Source organism: Mobula birostris, chromosome 23 (assembly GCF_030028105.1).
Source record: "Mobula birostris isolate sMobBir1 chromosome 23, sMobBir1.hap1, whole genome shotgun sequence".
NCBI lineage: Eukaryota > Metazoa > Chordata > Chondrichthyes > Myliobatiformes > Myliobatidae > Mobula > Mobula birostris.
The window spans coordinates 58,365,732-58,389,935 of record NC_092392.1 but is presented as its reverse complement, the minus strand read 5'-3'; the positions used below and the strand labels follow the sequence as shown (position 1 = coordinate 58,389,935).

The window sequence follows — 24,204 nt, the reverse complement described above, 5'->3', positions numbered from 1 at the left end:
ACATGAGGACACAATCTTGACTGACGGGTAAAGCTGATCAATACAGACACAGTACCTCTGACATAGAAAGCAAGGCCTTGTGCACTCTTTTGGAGATTTCCATTAGTGTAACAGTCATTACCTATCACTTTTCATAGTTTATGTGACCTTGCTATGCACAAGAGTGCTGTTTCCTGTACAGTAACATTTTGTGAACTATCGCCTAAAGACATGAACGTCACTAAACATTTCATATGATCACAAAGTTGCAAATTGCCATAAATCTGCAATTCTGTTAACATTATTTGAGGAATAATGTAATAGTGCTTCACAAGTAAAGGTGTAGGAGCAATAAACATGAAGTCAACATCCTGGATCAAATGGAGAACTTTAAACCCAATGTGTTGACATCAGCTGTGTATGTTGGAGAACACATCACATTGAATAGCAATACAACTTAATTCACAGCAGAAAACAAGATTATTCACAAACATGAGAAATTTGATAGGAGAGTACAGAAGACCAGAGAAGAAAGAGAAGGAGGAGCACCAGAGAGATGATGGACAGGGAAAGAGATAAGGTGGGAGAGGGAAATGGAGAATGTGAAGGAGAGAGAAGTGGGGGTAATTACTAGAAGTTCAAGAAATCGATGTTCACGCCTTCAGGTTGGAGGCTAACCAGATGGAATACAATGCGTTGTTCCTCCAATTTGAGTGTGGCCTCATCACACCAGTACAGGAAGCCACAGACTGACATGTTGGAATGGGAACGGGAAGTAGAACTGAAATGGTTGGCCACTGGGAGTCTTGCTTTTCCTGGTGGATGAAGCGAAGGTGTTCAGCAAAGCAAACTCGCAATCTACATTGGGTCTCACTGTATATTGGAGGCCACACTGGGTGCACCAGATCACCCCAACAGACTTGCAGGTGAAGTGTTGTCTCACCTGGAAGGACTATTTGGGGCTCAGAATGGTTATGAGGAAGGAGATGTAGTGGTCGGTGAAACACTTGTTGCGCTTGCAAGGATGAGTACCAGGAGGGAGGGTCCAGTGGATAGGAGTCGCACATGGAGTGATCCCTGCAGGAAGTGGAAAATGTGTGTATATGCAGGAAGATTGGTCCCGATGTTGGGGAAGTCCAGAACGAGGGGCCACAGTTTGAGGATAAAGGGGAAGTCTTTTAGGACCGAGATTAGGAAAAACTTCTTCACACAGAGAGTGGTGAATCTGTGGAATTCTCTGCCACAGGAAACAGTTGAGGCCAGTTCATTGGCTATATTTAAGAGGGAGTTAGATATGGCCCTTGTGGCTACGGGGGTCAGGGGGTATGGAGGGAAGGCTGGGGCGGGGTTCTGAGTTGGATGATCAGCCATGATCATAATAAATGGCGGTGCAGGCTCGAAGGGCCGAATGGCCTACTCCTGCACCTATTTTCTATGTTTCTATGTTGGGGGGGTGGGGGAGAGGAGAAGATGTGCTTGTTGGGAGGATCCTACTGAAGATGGCTGAAATTTCAGAGAATTATGTGCTCGATGCGGAAGCTGGTGGGGTGGTAGGTGAGGACCATATAAGAGGCACTATCCCTTTTGTGGTGGCAGGAGGATGGAGTGAGGGCAGATGGGTACAAAGTGGCAGAGATGGACGAGGGCAGCACTGATGAAGGAAAGGAAACACCTTTCTCTGAAAAAAAAAAAAGAGGACAGCTCAGTGGTTCTGGAATGAAAAGTCTCATCCTGACAGCAGATGTGGCAGAGAGAGAGAGAGGAACTGAGATAAGAGGATGGCATTTTTACAAGTGACAGGGTGGGAAGAGGTATACTTCAGGTAACTGTGAGAGTCTGTGGGTTTGAGACAGAGACACACCAAGTAAATTTGAGGGCAGCATGGAAGTTGTGGGTAAAGTTGTTGAAGTCGGTGAAACATAGAAAATAGGTGGAGTAGGCCATTCGGCCCTTCGAGCCTGCACCGCCATTTATTATGATCACAGCTGATCATCCAACTCAGAACCCTGCCCCAGCCTTCCCTCCATACCCCCTGACCCCCATAGCCACAAGGGCCATATCTAACTCCCTCTTAAATATAGCCAATGAACTGGCCTCAACTGTTTCCTGTGGCAGACAATTCCACAGATTCACCACTCTCTGTGTGAAGTAGTTTTTCCTAATCTCGGTCCTAAAAGGCTTCCCCTCTATCCTCAAACTGTGGCCCCTCATTCTGGATTTCCCCAACATCGGGAACAATCTTCCTGCATCTAGCCTGTCCAATCCCTTTAGGATCTTATACGTTTCAATCAGATCCCCCCTCAATCTTCTAAATTCCAATGAGTACAAGCCCAGTTCATCCAGTCTTTCATCATATGAAAGTCCTGCCATCCCAGGAATCAATCTGGTGAAACTTCTCTGTACTCCCTCTATGGCAAGGATGTCTTTCCTCAGATTAGGGGACCAAAACTGCACACAATACTCCAGGTGTGGTCTCACCAAGGCCTTGTACAACTGCAGTAGTACCTCCCTGCTCCTGTACTCGAATCCTCTCACTATAAATGCCAGCATACCATTCGCCTTTTTCACCGCCTGCTGTACCTGCATGCCCACTTTCAATGACTGGTGTATAATGACACCCAGGTCTCGTTGCACCTCCCCTTTTCCTAATCGGCCACCATTCAGATAATAATCTGTTTTCCTATTTTTACCACCAAAGTGGATAACTTCACATTTAGCCACATTAAATTGCATCTGCCATGAATTTGCCCACTCACCCAACCTATCCAAGTCACCCTGCATCCTCCTCACAGCTAACACTGCCACCCAGCTTCGTGTCATCCGCAAACTTGGAGATGCTGCATTTAATTCCCTCATCCAAGTCATTAATAAGCTCAGCATGGAAGCAGTAGACATTGAAGTAGCATAGGAAGAGTTTGGGAGTGATGTCAGTGCAGACTTAGAACACAGACTATGTAGCTGACAAACAGGCAGGCATAGTTGGGACCCATGCAAATGCCCGTGACTACACCTTTGGTTTGAAGGAAGTGTGATGAGCCGAAGGAGAAATTATTGAGGAGGACCAGCTGCACCAGATGGGTGAGAGTCGTGGTGGAGGGGTATGTTGTCCAGAAAGAAACAGGAACCCTGCATTTATCCAAATTAAACTCCAGTTGCCACTGAATGCTTTTTTTTTTAAAAAAAAACAAAAATTGCCTCAACTATGCATTTTGTCTGTACAAATCTAATGCATTTTTAAACATCACAATATACAATTGCAAAATACACCAGGGGTAAGTATCAGTAGTTTCCATTATACTAGGAAATTGATAGGAAGGACAAAAAAAAATCACAAGGGATTTCCTTTTGGGTCTTAATAAAAAGATGTAGTACTTGAAATAAATCTGGACAATGAAGTTATAAATTAATTATTTGAAAAGACCAATTGGTTCGTAGGTTAATTGGTCATTGTAAGCTGTCTTGTGATTAGGCTAAAATTATAGAGGCATGAGAGGGGAGTTGGCCAGAATTGATTGGAAAAGTACACTGACAGGGATGACAACAGAGCAGCAATGGCTGGAATTTCTGGAAACAACTTGGAAGGCACAAGATAGAATACATATCCCAAAGAGGAAGTACTATTCTAAAGGCAAAATGACACGACCATGCTAACAAGAGAAATCAAAACTAACATAAAAGCCAAAGAGAGGGCATATAATAGAGCAAAAATTAGTGGCAAGTTAAAAAAATTGGGAAGCTTTCAAATACCAACAGAAGGCAACTAAAAATGCCATTAAGGTAAAGATGGGATACAAAAGTAAGCTAGCCAACATTAAAGAGGACACCAAAAGTTTCTTCAGGTACATAGAGGTATAAAGGGAGAAGTAAATGGATTATCAGACTACTGGAAAATGATGCTGGAGAGATAATAATTGGGGGGGGGGGGGAAGAAATAAAATGGTGGATGAACTGAATAAATATTTGCATCAGTCTGCATTGTGAAAGATATTAGAAGTATGGTGGAAGTTCCAGATGGCAAGGATCATGAAGTGTGAGAAATTACCACAGTTACTAGAGAGAAGGTTCTAGGGAAACTGAAAAGACTGAAGGTAGACAAGTCACATAGATGAGACTGTAGAGAATCACTGGATTCTGGAATGGTTCTGGAAGACCAGAAAATTGTCACTCTACAGCTATATAGGACCCTGGTCAGACCCCGGTCAGACCCCATTTGGAGTACTGTGCTCAATTCTGGTCGCCTCACTACAGGAAGGATGTGGAAGGCATAGAAAGGGTGCAGAGGTGATTTACAAGGATGTTGCCTAGATTGAGGAGCATGCTTTATGAGAATAGGTTGAGTGAACTCAGCCTTTTCTCCTTGGAGCGACAGAGGATGAGAGGTGACCTGATAGAGGTGCATAAGATCAATGCCCCTCATCACCGTGTGGATAGTCAGAGGCTTTTTCCCAGGACTGAAATGGTTGCTACAAGAGGACACATGTTTAAGGTGCTGGGGAGTAGGTTCAGAGGAGATGTCAGGGGTAAGTTGTTAAACTCAGAGAGTGGTGAGTGCATGAAATGGGCTGCCGGCAACAGTGGTGGAGGCGGATACAAGTCTTTTAAGAGACTTTTGGATAGGTACATGGAGCTTAGTAAATTAGAGGGCTATAGGTAAGCCCAGTAATTTCTAAGGTAGGGACATGTTTGGTACAACTCTGTGGGCCGAAGGGCCTGTATTGTGCTGTGGAGGCCAAGTATTTGTGGATACCTAAGTTAGAGGTCAACAGATTCTTGATTGGTCAGGGCATGAATGGATACGGGGAGAAGGCAGGAGTTTGGGGCTAAGCAGAAAATTGAATCAGCCATGATGAAATAGTGGAGCAGAATCGATGAGCTAGGTGGCCCAATTCTGTTCCTTTATCTTATGTTAAAGAGATGGGTTGCTAGATGGTGCGGCTCATTAGAATGGAAGGGCCTGCTCTGCGCTAGATTTCTAGATAAAGAGTGTGAAGAAAGGCACCTGGCCCCCTCCCCAACCCACCCAGCTTCACCTATACCCACTAGCTTGTAGTCTTTCTCACCCCTACCATCTTATTCTGGCTTCTGTCCCCTTCCTTAATGTCCACTTAATTTCCATAGATGGCGCCTGACTGTTGAGTTCCTCCAGCATTCTGTGGGTTGATCAAAATACAAGAGTTGGCTTTGGATTGCTGTTACTAGTCAGCACAGAAACCAACTGCCTCCTTTTGTGCTGCAAGTGCAGATGGAAGACGACCTGACATAACACTACTAAATCTCACTCAACACATTTTTCTTCAATCAACCCTGGCAATTTCCAGTTCTGCAGACTTAGTAGACAAATCCAAAAATTAACAATGAGCTAGGATACAAAATTATGTTCTTTTACTTCTCTTCCCACCCCAAACCAATTGTGCACATTCAGTTGAAGTCGCAATTCAGTAGTACTATGCATCACTTCATCTCTCCACTTCAGTCTGACCCTTGTGTCCTTGACCTTCTATGCTGTTCCACAGCTCAGGGAACAACATCGCATCTAACATCCGGGCACACTGCAGCTCTATAATGAATTCATCTATTTCACGCAATTAGTTTGTCATAATTGCTCAGTTTTGATACAGGTTAATTTAGCCAAATTTTCTTCTGTGCACAGATGCTACATGAACTGCTGAATATTTCCTGCAGCTTGACTACACACAACGTGAACACATGTACTAATGTATTGCAAAAATCACTACCTCCAGCTGCCATTACAAAATCTAGTTAGAACAAGTTTGAGGTTTTAAATATAAAGCTCATGGGGAAAACAAACATCCAAGAGATAATAGGTTGGCTCTTCTGAGCATCATCTTCTCACGACTGTCTGCCAAAGTCACAGAACTTGCTTTAACTAAGAAAATTACACAGATTTACTTGCCAAAAGAAAGTTGAACTGGCCAATACCCAAAGTGGGGGAAAATTAGTTGTATATATAAAAAAAAGTCTTTCACTGCTCAGATGCTCCTTACTAGGTAAGAATCTAATCCCTGGCAGGAAATTATGTGGAGAGATCTGCTCCTCTCAAACTCACCAGAAGATTCAGACCATTAATACATCTAGGCACCATGGTAAATGGAAGATTTATCAGCAACCAGTTCTTAATTCTTTGAAGTATTTTGGAAATTTTCATTAATTGACATGAGAACATTAAACTAACCCAATAGGCTTAGTTTAAAAAATGTTTCCACAGCCAAATTCATTATATAAACACCCTGGCAAAAGACATGCATTAACACTGAGCTTTTAAAAACGCTTTTACTGCAAGTTTTCCCTCTTAAAGTGAAGATATAGCACAATCAAGCTTTACATTTGGCCTGTACTATGCTGGGTCCCCCTAAATAGCTGGGAACCAAGCAATCCCTGACAGCATTACTAAAGAGTGAACATGCTACAAAATAAACTCAAGCAATAAACGTCAGAATTTAAATTTTGGTTTAAAATCTTTTGTAGAAAATACCAGCCTGTTCCACCCAAAATGTGGGTACCAATATGATAGTCACACAGTTCAATGAATAAGGGCAGTGCTTTAAAGTATACAGCACACTTTCCCTTCAAGGACACTTTCACTTGTGACCAGCTTTCTACCTTTAAATGGAATCAATCCACTATTTCCATGTATAGGGTTGTTTTTAATAAAGCGTGTAGCACCAGACAGTCAACCATTCTTGTCTGGCGCGTGGCGTCAGGATTGGTCTCCTTTCAGATTAACCGGGTCATGATATGACTCCTGACTCTTACATTTTTTTTTTAAAAACAAGGCCGAGTGGCTCGCTCGACGCTCAACCCTGCACGGATAGAAAGTGTGCTGGGGGGGGGGGGGAATGACCCCGACTTGCATTCAAACTCGGGAGCCTTCGTTCTGGAGACTGGCGCTGATGCCATTGCACCACCAGCCGGCCACATGTATAGGTAATGTACTGTATAATAGTGGACATCTTGATGCACAATTCACCTGGAGGCAAGATAGTGAAGGCCTCTGCACTTGGCAAGTCAAAATGGAATCTAAAGTAAATAAGCAACACACATCAAAGTTGCTGGTGAACGCAGCAGGGCAGGCAACATCTGTAGGAAGAGGTACAGTCGACGTTTCAGGCCGAGATCCTTCGTCAGGACTAACTGAAGGAAGAGTGAGTAAGGGATTTGAAAGTTGGAGGGGGAGGGGGAGATCCAAAATGATAGGTGAAGACAGGAGGGGGAGGGATGGAGCCAAGAGCTGGACAGGTGATAGGCAAAAGGGGATACGAGAGGATCATGGGACAGGAGGTCCGGGAAGAAAGACGGGGGGGGGGGGGGGGGGACCCAGAGGATGGGCAAGAGGTATATTCAGAGGGACAGAGGGAGAAAAAGGAGAGTGAGAGAAAGAATGTGTGCATAAAAATAAGTAACAGATAGGGTACGAGGGGGAGGTGGGGCCTTAGCGGAAGTTAGAGAAGTCAATGTTCATGCCATCAGGTTGGAGGCTACCCAGACGGAATATAAGGTGGTGTTCCTCCAACCTGAGTGTGGCTTCATCTTTACAGTAGAGGAGGCCGTGGATGGACATGTCAGTATGGGAATGGGATGTGGAATTAAAATGTGTGGCCACTGGGAGATCCTGCTTTCTCTGGCGGACAGAGCGTAGATGTTCAGCAAAGCGGTCTCCCAGCCTGCGTCGGGTCTCGCCTATATATATATATATATATATATATATATATATATAAATAAAAGGCCACATCGGGAGCACCGGACGCAGTATATCACCCCAGTCGACTCACAGGTGAAGTGTTGTCTCACCTGGAAGGACTGTTTGGGGCCCTGAATGGTGGTAAGGGAGGAAGTGTAAGGGCATGTGTAGCACTTGTTCCGCTTACACGGATAAGTGCCAGGAGGGAGATCAGTGGGGAGGGATGGGGGGGACGAATGGACAAGGGAGTTGTGTAGGGAGCGATCCCTGCGGAATGCAGGGGGGGGGGGGGGAGGGAAAGATGTGCTTAGTGGTGGGATCCCGTTGGAGGTGGCGGAAGTTACGGAGAATAATATGTTGGACCCGGAGGCTGGTGGGGTGGTAGGTGAGGACCAGGGGAACCCTATTCCTAGTGGGGTGGCGAGAGGATGGAGTGAGAGCAGATGTACGTGAAATGGGGGAGATGCGTTTAGGAGCTGAGTTGATAGTGGAGGAAGGGAAGCCCCTTTCTTTAAAAAAGGAAGACATCTCCCTCGTCCTAGAATGAAAAGCCTCATCCTGAGAGCAGATGCGGCGGAGATGGAGGAATTGCGAGAAGGGGATGGCGTTTTTGCAAGAGACAGGGTGAGAAGAGGAATAGTCCAGATAGCTGTGAGAGTCAGTAGGCTTATAGTAGACATCAGTGGATAAGCTGTCTCCAGAGACAGATATAGAGACAGAAAGATCTAGAAAGGGGAGGGGGGTGTCGGAAATGGACCAGGTAAACTTGAGGGCAGGGTGAAAGTTGGAGGCATAAATCCCTTTAAAGTTACAGCTCACACATCCCCGTGAGAAGTGAACAAGGCATGCAAACTGAGATAAATGATTGCAAACTTAAAGTCAACTGACCAATTTGTAATGGTAATTGTACATTGAAAATACCAATATGAACTTGAGAGTTTGCAGTGACATGAAAATAGTAGAGCGACTGTACACAAGAAAACAACTTTATTAACTTGTCCTGGGTCCAACACATCGGTGCAATTACAAAGCAGGCACACCAGGATTCTTACTTCTTAGGAAGTTAGGCTTGCAACCAAATACTCAAATTAACTTCTCCAGATGTACTGTTAAAAGTATCCTGAGCAGTTGCAACATGGTCTGGTACAGCAATTCATGTGCAGGAATGAAAGAACCTGCAGAGTCTTGGATTTGGCCCAGTACATCACAGGTAAATTCTTTCTCACCATTGATAGTATCTACATTGGGTGCTGCATCAAAAAGTTAACACCTAATCCAAGATCACTATCATCTACACCCATACTACCAGGTTCCAGGACAGCTACTTCCTTTCAGCCATTGAGTTCCTGAACCAACCAACATAACTACCTTGGTTTAACAACACTACGACTACTTTGAACTACAATGGGCTTTTTGGTTCTGTGTTCCCACTTACACAATTTATTTTTGTTTTTCTTGTGAATATTGCTTACCTGGTGCAATGTGCCTGTGATACTGCTTTAAATAAGGTTTGCTTTGCATGTATGCATAAATGTACTGTGCATATGGCGATAAGCTTGACTGACTGTTTCAATTACAGTCTTCCCTCCCTATCCGCGGGTTCCGCATGCGTGGATTCAACCAACCACAGGTTGGGAAAACCCGGGAGTTTTCTCTCCAGCACTTATTGTTTGAGCATGTACAGACTATCTTTTCTTGTCATTATTCCTTAAACAATACAGTGTAACAACTATTTACACAGCCATTTACAAGTAATCTAGAGATGATTTAAAAGTACAGGCAGTCCCCGGGTTATGAACAAGTTCCGTTCCTGAGTCCGTCTTTAAGTTGGATTTGAAATCAGTACAGGTACATCCAGTATTAGTGTCAGTTAGTCAAACGTTTGTCTTAGTATACAGTATATATTTTACCTTTCTATGCATATAAAACACAAGAAATGTATGTATTTCAATAATTAAACCACTGTGTTGCTTAGTAATGATTATAGCTTTCATCGGGGCAGGGCCTTTCACATGCTCCATTAAAATTGTTCCGATCATTGAAAAAGCGTTAGACTACAATCGGTCAATGATCGATGGCGTTTCACCTCTTTCCGATTGCTTTATTACTTCCACTTTATTTTCAACCGTGATCATGATTATTTTCGTGAACAGAAATAGTGCGGATTCAGAGCTGCGCCGGGTCCTAAAGCCCACCGCACTGAGTCAGCTTAAATTAGGACCCAGCGGAACCCTGGACCTTAAGACCACTGCACTGAACACGTTAAATAAAGGACTTGAGCATTCGCGTTTTTTGGTATCCGTGGGAGGTCCCGGAACCAATACCCCGCAGTTGAGGACCGACTGTACTTTTAACCATATAACAATTACAGCACGAAACAGGCCATCTCGGCCCTTCTAGTCCGTGCCGAACTCTTATTCTCACCTAGTCCCACTGACCTGCATTCAGCTCATAACCCTCCATTCCTTTCCTGTCCATATAGCTATCCAATTTAACTTTAAATGACAACATTGAACCTGCCTCAACCACTTCTGCTGGAAGCTCGTTCCACACAGCTACCACTCTCTGAGTAAAGTTCCCCCTCATGTTATCCCTAAACTTTTGCCCTTTAACTCTCATGTCCTCTTGTTTGAATCTCCTCCACTCTCAATGGAAAATGCCTATCCACGTCCACATCTATCCCCCTCAATTTTAAATACCTCTATAAGTCCCCCCTCAACCTTCTACGCTCCAAAGAATAAGCCATAACCTGTTCAACCTTTCTCTGTAACTTAGGAGATGAAACCCCGGTAACATTCTAGTAAATCTTCTCTGTACTCTCTCAATTTTGCTGACATCTTTCCTATAATTAGGTGACCAGAACTGTAAACAATACTCCAAATTTGGCCTTGTACAATTTCAACATTGCATCCCAACTCCTATACGCAATGCTCTGATTTATAAAGGCCAGCATACCAAAAGCTTTCTTCACCACCCTATCCACATGAGATTCCACCTTCAGGGAACTGTGCACCATTATTCCTGGATCCCTCTGTTCTACTGCATTCTTCAATGCTCTACCATTTACCATGTATGTCCTATTTTGATTAGTCCTACCAAAATGTAGCACCTCACGTTTATCAGCATTAAACTCCATCTGCATCTTTCAGCCCACTCTTCTAACTGTCCTAGATCTCTCTGCAAGCTTTGAAAACCTACTTCATCACCCACAATGCCACCTACTCCTTGGGCCTCTTGCTCACACAGACATCGATCCGAGGAATCACCGGCCTGGGACACCCCATCTACATCACTGGCCTTTGAGCACAGAGTGGAAGCTTTGACTCTGGGTGTCTCTTGTCACCCATATACATCACTGGAGTTCAAGCGTGGAGTGGAGGCCTGACTCGAACTCCCCCACATCACTGTCCCTAAACCCTAATCAGGTCTCTAATTCCCCACATCACTGTCCCTAAACCCTAATCAGGTCTCTAATTCCCCACATCACTGTCCCTAAATCCTAACCTGGTCTCTAACTCCTCAAATCAGATCCTAAATCCTAATCTGATCTCTTAACTCCCCAAGTCACTGTCCTCCAAATCTTCCCTATGAACTTAAAGAACAATCAAGAATAAGCCATAATCTCGATGGAGACCGCAGCTCAGAGCAAGTTTCACCTTCAGTTAAAAGTTTTTACCTTTTTTGTGCTTTTCAAAGCTATCCCACAAAGTAATGCCAATCATATCTGTAAAAGATACAGTCTGATTTCAATGCACAAAGTAATGGCTGCTTATACTGGTCCAGAAAACAGTGATGAAGAACTAGAAATAACTGCTGAAAGACGGAAGTTGTATGTGGGTTCATCCTTCAGCATTTATTAATACTGTGAATTCAAACTGTGTCAAGTGGAATTGTAAACACCAGAAAGATGAGGTGATATGAGCTACATTTGCCAACGTGTTTTTCACAAGACACACAATGGGTAGTCTGTAACTGAATATTGAAAGAATGTCTTTCTGGAACGTAGGGTTGTTTGGAAATGTTGTTTAGCATATGACCGTGTAAATAATCTCAAAGTATCAAGAAGTGGTGGTTGCAAGTACATGGTTATTTTTCAGCCCACTCTTCTAACTGGCCTAAATCTCTCTGCAAGCTTTGAAAACCTACTTCATTATCCACAATGCCACCTATCTTAGTATCATCTGCATACTTACTAATCCAATTTACCACCCCATCATCCAGATCATTAACATATATGACAAACAACATTGGACCCAGTACAGATCCCCAAGGCACACCACTAGACACCGGCCTCCAAGCTGACCAACAGTTATCCACCACTACTCTCTGGCATCTCCCATCCAGCCACTGCTGAATCCATTTTACTACTTCAATATTAATACCTAATGACTGAACCTTCCTAACTAACCTTCCATGTGGAACCTTGTCAAAGGCCTTACTGAAGTCCATATAGACAACATCCACCGCTTTACCCTCGTCAACTTGCCTAGTAACCTCTTCAAAAAAATTCAATAAGATTTGTCAAACATGATTTTCCACACACAAATCCATGTTGACTGTTCCTAATCAGACCCTGTCTATCCAGGTACTTGTATCTGATACAACACAAACTGAGTGAACCTTTATTCAAAATCCTTAAAACAATTGCTTAAGAGCAGAGTAAGATGTTTAGCCTGAAAAGAAAAAGGTATCAAATTTCACTTGGCTGAAGCAACTCATCATGCAGTCAGTCCACATGGCTGTTTTGACATGTTTGTATTTTCATCTGAATGCATTGTGCCCCATTGCTTCTCAGCTAATGCAGAACAATTGAAGTAACACATTGAGAATACACCACTATTGCTTTAAAAATGTTTTACAAACTGAATTTATCAAAATGGGTACTGCATGCATAGGATTTGTATTTTGCAGATTCAAAGCAAGATTTAAAAAAAAAATTCAGACTTTTTGCTGTCTGAATTCCAAACTAGAAAATAAATTTCAGTCTGCTCTAACCATTCTAATCCTGGCATTTCCCCGATGTAAAGTAATTGAAGGACTTAGTATTTTTTTTAATTAAGTAGTTATAAGCTCTTCCAATAAAGCAGAAAGATTATTCATAAAGACACAAAATTTGGATTATTGTTTCAATTGTTTTGCCCATGATAGTTCAAAAAGTTTAAACAACACCAACGTTAAGAAACAAAGAGATTCTACTGCTCTGTTAATGCACAAAATATCAGACAGCCTGCAATCGTAACATGCTTTCACCCAGTAAGGCACTACATTTTTCCCTGAAGACGGTCTTAATAGGAATGTGATGTTGTTATCTACTGTACCCATTCTCAATAATGAATTAAAATGACTTTCACAGTCAAGAGACCTCACACAATAATCAACCTGGCAGAAATCAAAACTGAGATGGGAACATGCCACCACTGAACTCAGAGCCACCAATTATAAAGCACATACTGTCCTCCTGATAAAACAAATTGTGTGGAGCTTAGGGAGAAGAACCACAGGGCTTTCTCATTTAATAACATCCTAAACAATTTTAGCAGCTTTTCTGCCCGAACAGCAATTCGACAAAAAGAACCTACAACCTTTAAGTCATTTCAAAAGACTACATACAAAGAATTTGATTTTAATTTTCATGCAGCAAAATGCTGCTCAGATCAGGCAACATTTGTACAGTGAAATAGACAGTTGACATTTTAGGTCAAGACCCTTCATGTGGACTGCACTTTTCCTCCAAGATTCCAGCATCTGCTGTTGTGTTACCATTTTCATGTTTTTTTTTAAAAAAGTGAAGAGCAAGGAATGCATTTCAGTTTGTGCAACTGGCAAACTAGAAAAGCAAGCTTGTTCTCTGAACTACAATGCACTAAATAATTTAAACCAAATTCTAATCTTTGCAATTGACAGAAAATTAGAGGATTCTACATCATAAATTTGGATCTTGAACACAGGGATTTTTTATTGGCAATATAGATTTGCACAGAAAATATGGCTACTTAGTTTTGCTTAATATTGCAAATCAAATAGCTCAAATTACAAATGAAAAATTGATTGAAGCTTCTGAACTTGAAATAGAAATAGTTTTTGGAAGATACTACGATCTCCTGTACATGGGTGGTGGTAAAGCTCAGTGTGGCAAAGGTTGCCTCATATAGCATGATGAGATATGGGGCACCCTGTATCAAGGCACCTACTTACTTGTGGGAAGTGACTCATCCCCAACTCCTAATCAAGTTTCTTTTTTTTAAGACAATCCTCTGTAAACAGATTAAATTACTTCTGAACCAATAATTTGTGTGCAGCCTAACTTTCAATAGACAAAAACAAAATGCAATTAATTTTACAGGACTAGAATGAAATACATTTTAAAAAATTATCCTAATACTGTTGATTTACAGCTGGGATTGAGTCACACCACAATTCATGATTGAAGCAATGCAGTAGTTCTGCATCCAAGAGAATTGTAATCGATTAAGATGATTCAAAATGACAGGATAGTTAACTCCTTGGAATGGAAATGAGTCAGAGCCAACAGCACCTTTGCACCAAAACTCAGTATAATATCTAATGCAAGTAGCCTCTCCCCAGTGCTACCTAGCTCCAAAAGGATTCTCTGGAATATCCTTGTACTTTATTATATGGTGGATTCCAGTTAAGTGGGCCATCCCTTGAAACAGGGCAGTCACTTATTTGGGACAATGCAAAAAACAAAAACTAATTGAGAATTCCCTTTGCTTATTTGGGACACTATGCTGTTTAATGAGACAGGAGGCTATTGCAAAACTAGTGTCAATTGTATGCAACTTGTAGCTTTTAGAGACTACACTGTTTACAGTGAACAGTTTTTAAAATAGCACCACTTGTGTGTGTCGGTGTTCAAAAAGTAGTTATTTTTGTCACTGATAGATGGTGAGAAATAAGCAGCAAGACAATTTAAGTTGTTTTGCTCCCAGTGGTTTCAAGCATTCAGGCTTGGAGATGTCAGAAACGGCCAGGAGTGAAAAATGAAACAATTTCAGTACTTCAAGTTAGAAACTAGAGGAATTTGAAGGTATTGACAATCATCTTGAATGTTACAATGAAAACTAAGATTTGGAGGATGTAAATTATCGAAAACATTGTGTAAAGAAAGTCCATTATCTGCACTGGGTGTCTACATTGATTGTTCATTTAGTTAATTGAAAGAACACAGTAGCACACACAATGAATTCCTCTGTCAATTAACTATTAGGAACGATAGTACCGTAGTATAGGGAGTGTTCTAACTTAACTGAGAAACAAAGAGTAGCTTGTCTTTTTTAAAAATAGCTTTAATAATTTCCATTAAACCTTGGGGCAACAACTTAATTAGGCCAAAATGCACAGGTTCCGATGAGCCCCAATCAACTGGTATCAACTATACCTAGAATTAAATTTTAGGCATTTCTCTGGAGCAGAGGAGTTCCAGGATGTTTTCCAACAGCCCAGATATTTGAAGCTTCTTATCCCATTGAGTTTACCAGTCACTTGTTACTCTTGTTGATCCATAAGATATAGGAGCAGATTCCTTACAACTGTTTCATAAGTGATGCAAAAGTGTGTTATTCAGTGTCTGGTGTTTTTCATTGTTAACCTTTATCTACTCATTTTGGTAATAACATTTGTTTATAAAAGATGCAGCTCTAGACTATTGTGTACTGCTGTCTATATATTTACGTAGTGACAGTGAGAAACAGTGGAAAAATAATCGGCTTGTGATTTCAAAACTGCACAAGATTCAATTTTTTTCCTGAAAATATACTTCATTCAGAAACATTCCAAAATAAAATTTACAAAAACCATTCATCGACTCTCATTCCTCATTCAAAAAGTTATTTACAATAAATCATTCATTGACTTTCAATCCTGAGTCAAGAGTAAAAAATTATTTACAATAAACCAGTCGTTGACTCATTCCTTTACTGACTATATCTTTCCACACTTTCAGCCACTCATGAGGCACTATGTTGGTTCATCTTTCTACACCATGGTTGAGGGGTATACTCCCCACCACCCAACCCCTCCCACTCCCGCAGGAGAAGAACCCTAAACTGTAGTCCTTCCCCACTGGGCCTTTGCGGTGGCTACACCAAGATTCAATTGCAATACAAACCATATTACTAACCCTCAAAAGGTACGGAATTATACCAACATGAAGCAAAGTAGAACAAATCAAATGCAATCATTTGTTATCCATAAACTAAGTTGCTACTGGCAGCATTCCGCACCCTTTGTGACCAGGAACCAGTCGGTTACTAGCCAACGGAAATTTTTGGAATGAACAATTGCAGAGGATTCAATCTGAAAAACTGTCAGATTTTAGTTTTGTACTAACATGACCAAGATGGAGGTGGCACAAACAAAATTACACTGGAATTTTGGTCTGGTATAAAGTTCAGCATCAGAATTGCAGCACAGTATGGTCACCATTTTCAACACTTCAGCTACATTTACAGCACATACAGTAATTACCTGACTACTCTGCTTCAGAAAAATGTAATACATCTCTACCAACTGCTTTAACTCCACCATTCTGTAACTGGATAAACCAAACACCACTCACCATTTTGGAATGTAGTAATTTACTAAAAAAAAATCAGCACTATTTGCATTAAAATCACATTACAGCAAGGCCATAGGATGTCTCATACTATGAATCCAACTATTGCTTTCAGCCATATACTAGCTTAAGATAGTGAAGATTGCACAAGAACCTCTGTTTTTTTTTACAAGGGTATTCAAATAGAGGTCTTCAAAGCAACAACGAGGATGATAGCTATAGAGGAAGCAATGCACAGAAAATGCTGGAGGAACTCAGCAGGCCAGGGAGTATCTATGAAAAGAATAAACAGTCAACATTTCAGACCAAGACCCTCCAACATTGTGTGTTGCTTGGATTTCCAGCATTTGCAGATCTATATAGCTATCACAAACAAGAAAGTTACTTTCTCTAATCAGAGAATCAAGAATAAAGTGGGCACACTTGTATTACTTACTATTTTATCCTACAAGTCTCATTTGTCAAAAGGCATCAAGACATTGAAACAAAGTCAAATGCATCATTTGCGTCAAATCAAATTTGTAAGGATTATGATGTGGGCAGCCCACATGTGACCATTCAGGGGGAATCCATCCTTGCAGAAAAGTTCTTGCAAATCCAGAACTAGGCTGAGACAGAGGGACGTCAGTGTTTGAGCTCATATGCATTGCTATTGCTCTTCAGCTAAATTGTCCCAAACCAACCACTCAAACTATCATTGGTCAACCTCATTGCATTACATCCCAGGATCTTAATAATTACCCCAGTACTACAGCACTGAGATCTTAACCCTCATTACTGCAACTGTGCGCTGGGACACATATCTAGGCCTGCCTTCCACATTCAGCAATACATTAGATTCCAAATATCTGCATCCGACCAACCGCAGAAGAAATCTACAACCTTAGTCCAATGCTCCTCGCTGTCTCCTTGACCTGAGGGCCAAAACCACAAAATTCTTACCCAACTACAAACTATAATTATTGTCACATGCTTGATTGAGAGTTGCTTACTGATGATCAAACTATTACAGTTCCTACATGGTGTTAAGGGAATTGAATGAGTGAGCAAAGATCTGCATTATCAGCACATTTACACCTTCAGCTTCCATCAAATAGGAAATGACATTATGTAGCAGTCCAGTCATTAACTTACTGGTAGTATTCCAAAATACAGCCAAAGACCCCAACATAGCACTTGTGGAATTTAAATTGTTAATAATTGGGCATTTAAAACAAAAGTACTAATGAGTAATGTTAACCACAAAACAACTGAATTGCTGTAAAGCTCCAAGGGGAAGTCATCTGTGGTCTTTACACTACAGAATCAGTAACTTGGCTGACTCTGAAATGGTCTGCAAGGTGTCTGAGCAAGCCACTCAGTCCAAGGGCAGAGACAGACAGAAAACAAAAACACTGGCTCCTCCTGCAGGACCACGTCTTTGACAAATGTTAGTAAATAAAAAGAATCAATGAATGACAGAATTACAGCCAGTAGTGTTTTCTGGATAAATCTCTATTAGCTTTGCACAACATGGAGCAAGATTTTCCCATTCCTCCTTGCAAAATTCCTCAAGCTGTGAAAGGTCAGTTGAGGAACAGTGGTGGACTGCAATCTTGAAAGTCTCCCCAGAGATGTTTGATCGGGTTAAGATCAGGACTCTGACAGGACCACTCAAGGATATCAGTTGTCTAACTTTGAAGCCACTCCATGGTTGCTTTGGCAGCACAAACACGAGGAATTCTGCAGATGCTGACGAAGGGTCTCGGCCCGAAATGTCGACTGTACCTCTTCCTAGAGATGCTGCCTGGCCTGCTGCGTTCACCAGTTGCTTTGGCAATGTGCTTTTGGGTCATTGTCCTGCTTAAGTATGAACTTCTTCCCCAGGTTAAGCTTTCTGGCAGAGGCTAGCTGGTTTTCCAGGATCTCTCTGTATTTAGCAGCGTTCATCTTTCCATGAATCCCAACTGGATTTCCAGTCCCTGCTACTGAAAAGCATCCCCTGTAGCATAATGCTACCTCCACTATAGTTTACAATAGGGATGGTGTGCAGTATTAGATTTATGCCACATGTTACACTTTTTTAAAAAAACATATCCTTGCTCATAAAGACTTTGCAAAGTGTCACACAGAAGATACTAAAGATGTGGAAGGCTGTCTTGTGGTCCGATGAGACTACAGTGGAACTCTTTGGGCTCAACGTGTGGTGTAAATCTAATACTGCGCATCAGCCAGGTGACACCGTCCCTACTGTACAGTATGGTGGGCAGTGCGGCTCACTGAACTGGCAGGGCCTGTTCCACACCGCATTGCTAAATAAACCAAATCACAGTACAGGCTTAAAGGCACATAGTTTTTAAGTTCAAGCATATCTTGCTTATTTTAATTGAGTCATGTGGTTAAACCAACTTAAAGCTTCTTTATCCTAGCTTCTTTCCTTCCCCATATGCCACATGCCAGGGTGGAGACTGTATACACTTCAAGCATTCACATGTAGGCAAAGAGAAGAAAGCTTCATCATCGGCTGCCAAATAGACCTGAATACTCCTAGTTTTATGATTGTGACACTGGGCTTAACAACAGTACATAAACTAAAGTCAAATCCTTGGCTGCACTCGAGAGGTTTGAAAAATTCAATTGCATGCCTGGTTCCCACGTGATGGCAGCTCCTGCATACAACTTAATTTACCACAAACTGACAGTACAAAGACAATATCACTACAAAAAAAAAAAAAAAAAAATCTGAAGTTGATGGAAAAGGGAAAACAGACTAACACTGGAGGACCTCAGGAGGCCAGGCAGCATTGATGAAAAAGAGTAGTTGATGTTTCAGGCTGAGACCCTTCGGCATCTTTTCCATCAATGCTGCCTGGCCTCCTGATTTCCTCCAACAGTTTGTGCGTGTTGCTTGGATTTCCAGCATCTGCAGGTTTTCTCGTTTGTTGGTGGAAAAGGGATCATGGAATGGGTTTAAGATTGAGATAAATGGGAAATTCCAAAAATTGTGTCACTCCACTCACTCAAGTACAACAAAAAAAGTCAGTCAACTTCATAATGTAAAGTCTATCATAAGAACGACTGTATGGGACAGCATTACTTTCTGCTGTAAAAGTCAAAGTAGATTTATTATCAAAGTATATGTCACCATACTAGTTTGAGATTCATTTTCTTGCACACACTTACAGAAAAAAACAAATACAACAGAATTTATGAAAACTATACATAAATTAAAATCAAGTCAACTTTTCCAGTAGACATTTCTTCCTCTTTTAACGCAAGCTAGTCAAAATCTTATTAACCTTCTGTCAACACATACTGTACCTATGAAAACCAACATGGGGGTACCCTAATTAAGAACCCTTGGAAAGTTGTTTCCAACTTAAACCATACCAATGGTGGGAGAAAGAAAAGCTAGTCAAAAAGGAGGTTAAAGTGGTCTTGTTTCATTAAACCATTTTAGTAACACCCCTCCATCAGCTTTTGTAACACAGCTAGATTATTTGAAGTTACAATTACTGTGATAACTACATGTTTTACTTAATGAAATTGTCACAGTAGCATCATTCTTCAATAGCTCCTTGTTTAACATTTCAAAGTCACGGGTACAAATCAAAAGGCAATTTCTTCCTTCCCTAGACAAGCCAATAGTAAACAAAATGAGGTCAATAAACCTTTATCAAAGTTCAAGGAAAAAGTTTTGAAATCTTATCTAACAGTACTATACTGTTTTTAAAAAAAACTTGAGTGACTACAATCTTTCAAAATCAAATTAACCCGGGTGCTTAAGTCAACTGACAGGAAGAGAGTTTAAATAGCTATACCCTTTGTACTCCTGAAATACTGGCACGAATCATGTCCAGCAGTTCTACAGTTGAGCTCTATGGCCCAAGTCTACTGCACAATTAACACAAGTACACTTTGGTCCTCAAGACTTCAGACACTTATGGTTTAAGCATGTCTTTGAAGGTCAGGTTCTTGGATACATGCAATAGAACAACTATATTCAAGTGATGGATGGGGGTGGGGGGGGGGAAAGAATGTGCAGGTGCCGGTCTACGGAACTGGGTAGAATAATAGTTCAGCACAGACTAGATGGGCTAAAGGGCCCGTTTCTGGGTTGTGGAGCTCCAGGACTCAACTGAAGATGCAGCTTGATAAACAACTAAAGAAATTCTGTGCTACTGCTCCTGATGGGCATATACCGTAATTAAAAAGCATCTCGGAATAAAATGCCTATATCATGCTTCAGCCACTGCTCTGCAATGACATAGCACAGGAGCGAACCAGAATCTCCAAAGTGCACCAACAGCAGAATATTGGGTGTGGTGCCAAAGACATTAACACATCTTTCTTGGCCACAACTTCCATTCTACAATTGCTGGTTAAAATGCAATCTGATGCCAACTGGTCACCAACGACAAAAATGAAAGAAAATGGGAACAATGTGAGAAGAGTGTTGAGGTGCTGCACTCAACCGTCCAAATGACCTGCTGACAGGATGCATTCTATACAAGAATGGCTTTCGGAATATCTGAAATTTACCAAATAACATGGTAGCTCAAAGCCCCCCCCCCCCCAACCACCGTTTTGGAATGTGCAACAAATTTGTGGGCCACCCCCAGCACATCGTTAGGCTGTGTTGGTTGTTAGCCCAAACAATATGTACGTTTCAATGCACGTGATGAATAATTCTGAAACCATTATCCAGAATACCTATCTGGTACACTTTAACTGTCAAGTTTTTTGAATGCAATCATTGTTCCAATTTCATCTGCTGACAATGATTGGAAAAATAAAATGACAATTCTTTCTATTTATGAATTCCAACCAAATGTTTCATAATCAACTTAAAAGACTGGCCCCAACGTCAATACTAAATCCTCACTTAGTCAGTATCCAAAAGTAGGTCTAATTGCATTTCTGTGGAATCTCAATGACAAGCGGAACAAACTAACAGATGCCGTTTACAACATCCTCAATCCCTTTCGCCGTGGCGAAAACGTGTTATTACTTTTGCCTATTCCATCCCGGCGAGTTCAGCCGGTCTGTAACCTAATATAATTTGATCGCGACAGCTCCCCAACTGGCGCAGGGGTTCACCTTATTTCCAGCAAGTTCTGTATCTATCTCGATTAACAACCAAACAATGAAGCCTGACTTTCGATCATTTTCCCCCAAGCAATGTTGTAACCGCTACTATAGAAACGGGCACACCGGATAACAAGACTCAAAGTCTGAACGAGAGAGGATTAGAGACAGTAATCAAGCCCAAAGCTCTCGCTTCGTTTCCTGCCAACTGGAAATAACTTAGCAGCAGGTAATATCTCAAAGTCTGACCTGAAAATGGGTTACAACATCAGTTATACACTACACTCTCAAGAACATCGTTAACCACGTTATCGCAGTAAAGGAGCACCATTTGAAGCCAGTCCTCGTACAGCTGGAGAGGAGAGTGCCCACGAGGGGCGAGAGTGATAGAGATGGGAGAAGCTCGGCCATTGCGGCCGGCTGAAGGCGCGGACAGTCGGCAGCCAGAGACAGGCCGGATCCCATTCACTCGGAGGGCAGCGGGCGTCGACCCAAACAAAAGGGAACCGGGGGGTGGGGGAGTGGGAATGAATCGAATCGGCCACGCACTAACCCGCCTTCTCAACGACACGGGGCCGGGGGCCGGGGGCCGGGGAGGAGGGGACCGCGACTGAAGCTGGAATCAGCCGGCGCCAGGGGCAAGAAGGGGGACGCGGGGACGCGTGGACACCGGGTAGCCGGCCGGCCGCCCCTCACCTCCTCCTCGCAGTCGCTCTTGAAGCAGAGGCACGCCGCCCGCTTCTTGTAGCCGTCGCCGTCGTAAGTGCGGGTCTGGTTGTCCTTAATCTTCATCATCAGGCTCCGGGCGGGCAGCCGCCACCCACGTTCGCGGCAAAGGGGAAGTCGAGCACACCTCTAGCGGGGAAAGGCGACCGTGCGACTCGGACTCAGAAGCGACGAGCGCTCCCCATGCGCACAGCCTCCCTACTGCCGCCGCCCGCCGTCTCACCCTCCGCTCTGCCGGCTTCTCCTATTTAAAAGGAGCCGCACTCAGCCCGCACGCTTCCGCCATCTTGTACGCAGTACGCCCACCGCCGCGGCAAGGGCGCAAGCGCGGCGCATTGGGACATGGGAAATGTAGTCCTGGTGTCCTCTGCCCCTTGATCATGGCAGTGATGGGCTGGCTTCAAACGATGGACCTAACTTCATTCACACTCTCAATCCCGTCTTGGCCTAATCACACAGATTGAAGTTGATAATTAGTTTGATAGTACATCTAGTAAAATTCCCTAAATACTAATATTTAAAAATGAGTACACACATTTGATTGAGATGGAGCTTAAAAAAACGAAATATTTATGTGGAAGAAGCAACAGACATCAAAGTTGCTGGTGAACGCAGCAGGCCAGGCAGCATCTATAGGAAGAGGTACAGTCGACGTTTCGGGCCGAGACCCTCTGTCAGGACACCTGTGGACTACCAAGTTTCTGGAATGCTGGCACTACAGTGCCTTTACAGGTCCACAAACTATACTGCCTGTGCAACTGGTAAAGGAACTAAAATGTACTTTTACCAGAACAAAAAGAAAGCTAAACAAAATCATTGCTTGCATTGAACGAGCACTCCACTTCACATTTGAAAGTTGCTGGTGATTTAAATTGGTTCCATTGAAAGTTCAACCATTCACCATGTTGAGAGCATGTGCTCCATTTCTCACCCAGATGGGAGCTCGGGAAGACAATGATGTACGATACATCTAATAGATCCGTTAGAATGGGGAATGATTCGAAAGAGAACAGTCTTCTTCTATTCCTATGATCCTATTGTGATGTGTCTTTGCAATGTTTGCCTGAGCAAAATCTTTGAGAGCATTTTATCGCATATTCTTTATACTTTAGCTATCTGATTTCCTCCAAAAGTCCTTGAAACTCAGATGGAAATTTATTTCAAGAAATTCCATTTCACCCTTGGGCCACAGGCTTCTTGAAGCACTTTCCATCTCTCTTTAAATGGCCAAATCTCCCTGGATGCATTCCCACATGATGCCTCCTGTCAGTCCACTGCAACAACGTGCTCCCGCTAGCAGATCTGCTGCCTCACAGTGCCCACTGCTTGCGTTCGGTCCTGTCTATGTGCAGACTGTATGATTTCTTCATGACTGCATGGGCTTCCTCCCACATTTCAAGTGCTCCTGCCACGATTTGTCACCCTGCAACCTTATCCTTCAATCTCTCTTAATTATGGAGGACAGCATGTGTATAAATGTCTCTCTCCAGCAGACTTCATCATGACTCCAGTATCTCTACTATTTTTTAATGTTTCTTAATTGTACATATGATTTTTTTTGTGTTCTATCGCTGAGCAGCAGTGAACTATCTGATTGGCCTATCAGAGTTCTCCTTGGGAACTAGTTGACTTGATCAGCATTTCTGATCTGGCTATTGTTCACGATTGCACTTAATTAAAAAAAAAAATCCCAAAGACACGGTAGGTTAGTGGACTGCTGCAAATTGGTGTGAATCTGGAGTGATATAGTGAGAATTTTAAACTATGGGTATACTGTGGGATTACTGTGAACAAGTGGTTGATGGGAGCATGGACTTTGTTGATCAAAGAACCTGTTTCCCTGTCGTACCTTGAATTCCTGCTGATTAATAATGTATTAAACCGGTGAGTAACACATTGCTCTTTAAACTCTTAGGGTGTTGGTCTTTCTATCAAAAAGAAAATCATTATAATCATCCTGTCACGTATCCTGATCACAAAAATACTATTCAATAATTTGAAAATTGCCATGACCACACACATAAGCATCTTATTGTTCATGGTGTGGCAGCATCCAATATCTCGTGCAAGAAATGCCTGTCACTTCATCATAGAAGTAGGAGTCTTAACTGTGCAGAAATTATTGCCTAATTCCATTCAACTACACTGAAGGATTACT

At 42.2% G+C, this 24,204-nt stretch overlaps 1 protein-coding gene across 1 annotated transcript in view; it reads right to left on the bottom strand.

Moving 5' to 3' along the window:
• nudt4a (nudix (nucleoside diphosphate linked moiety X)-type motif 4a) overlaps nucleotides 1–22,352 on the bottom strand; it is a 62,053-nt gene extending 39,701 nt beyond the window's left edge. The window contains exon 1 of the mRNA XM_072241374.1: nucleotides 22,017–22,352. Within this exon, the coding sequence (XP_072097475.1) occupies nucleotides 22,017–22,115 (99 nt within the window). The 5' untranslated portion in view covers nucleotides 22,116–22,352. The remainder of the gene's footprint in view (nucleotides 1–22,016) is intronic.
• Nucleotides 22,353–24,204: the final 1,852 nt, after the last annotated feature.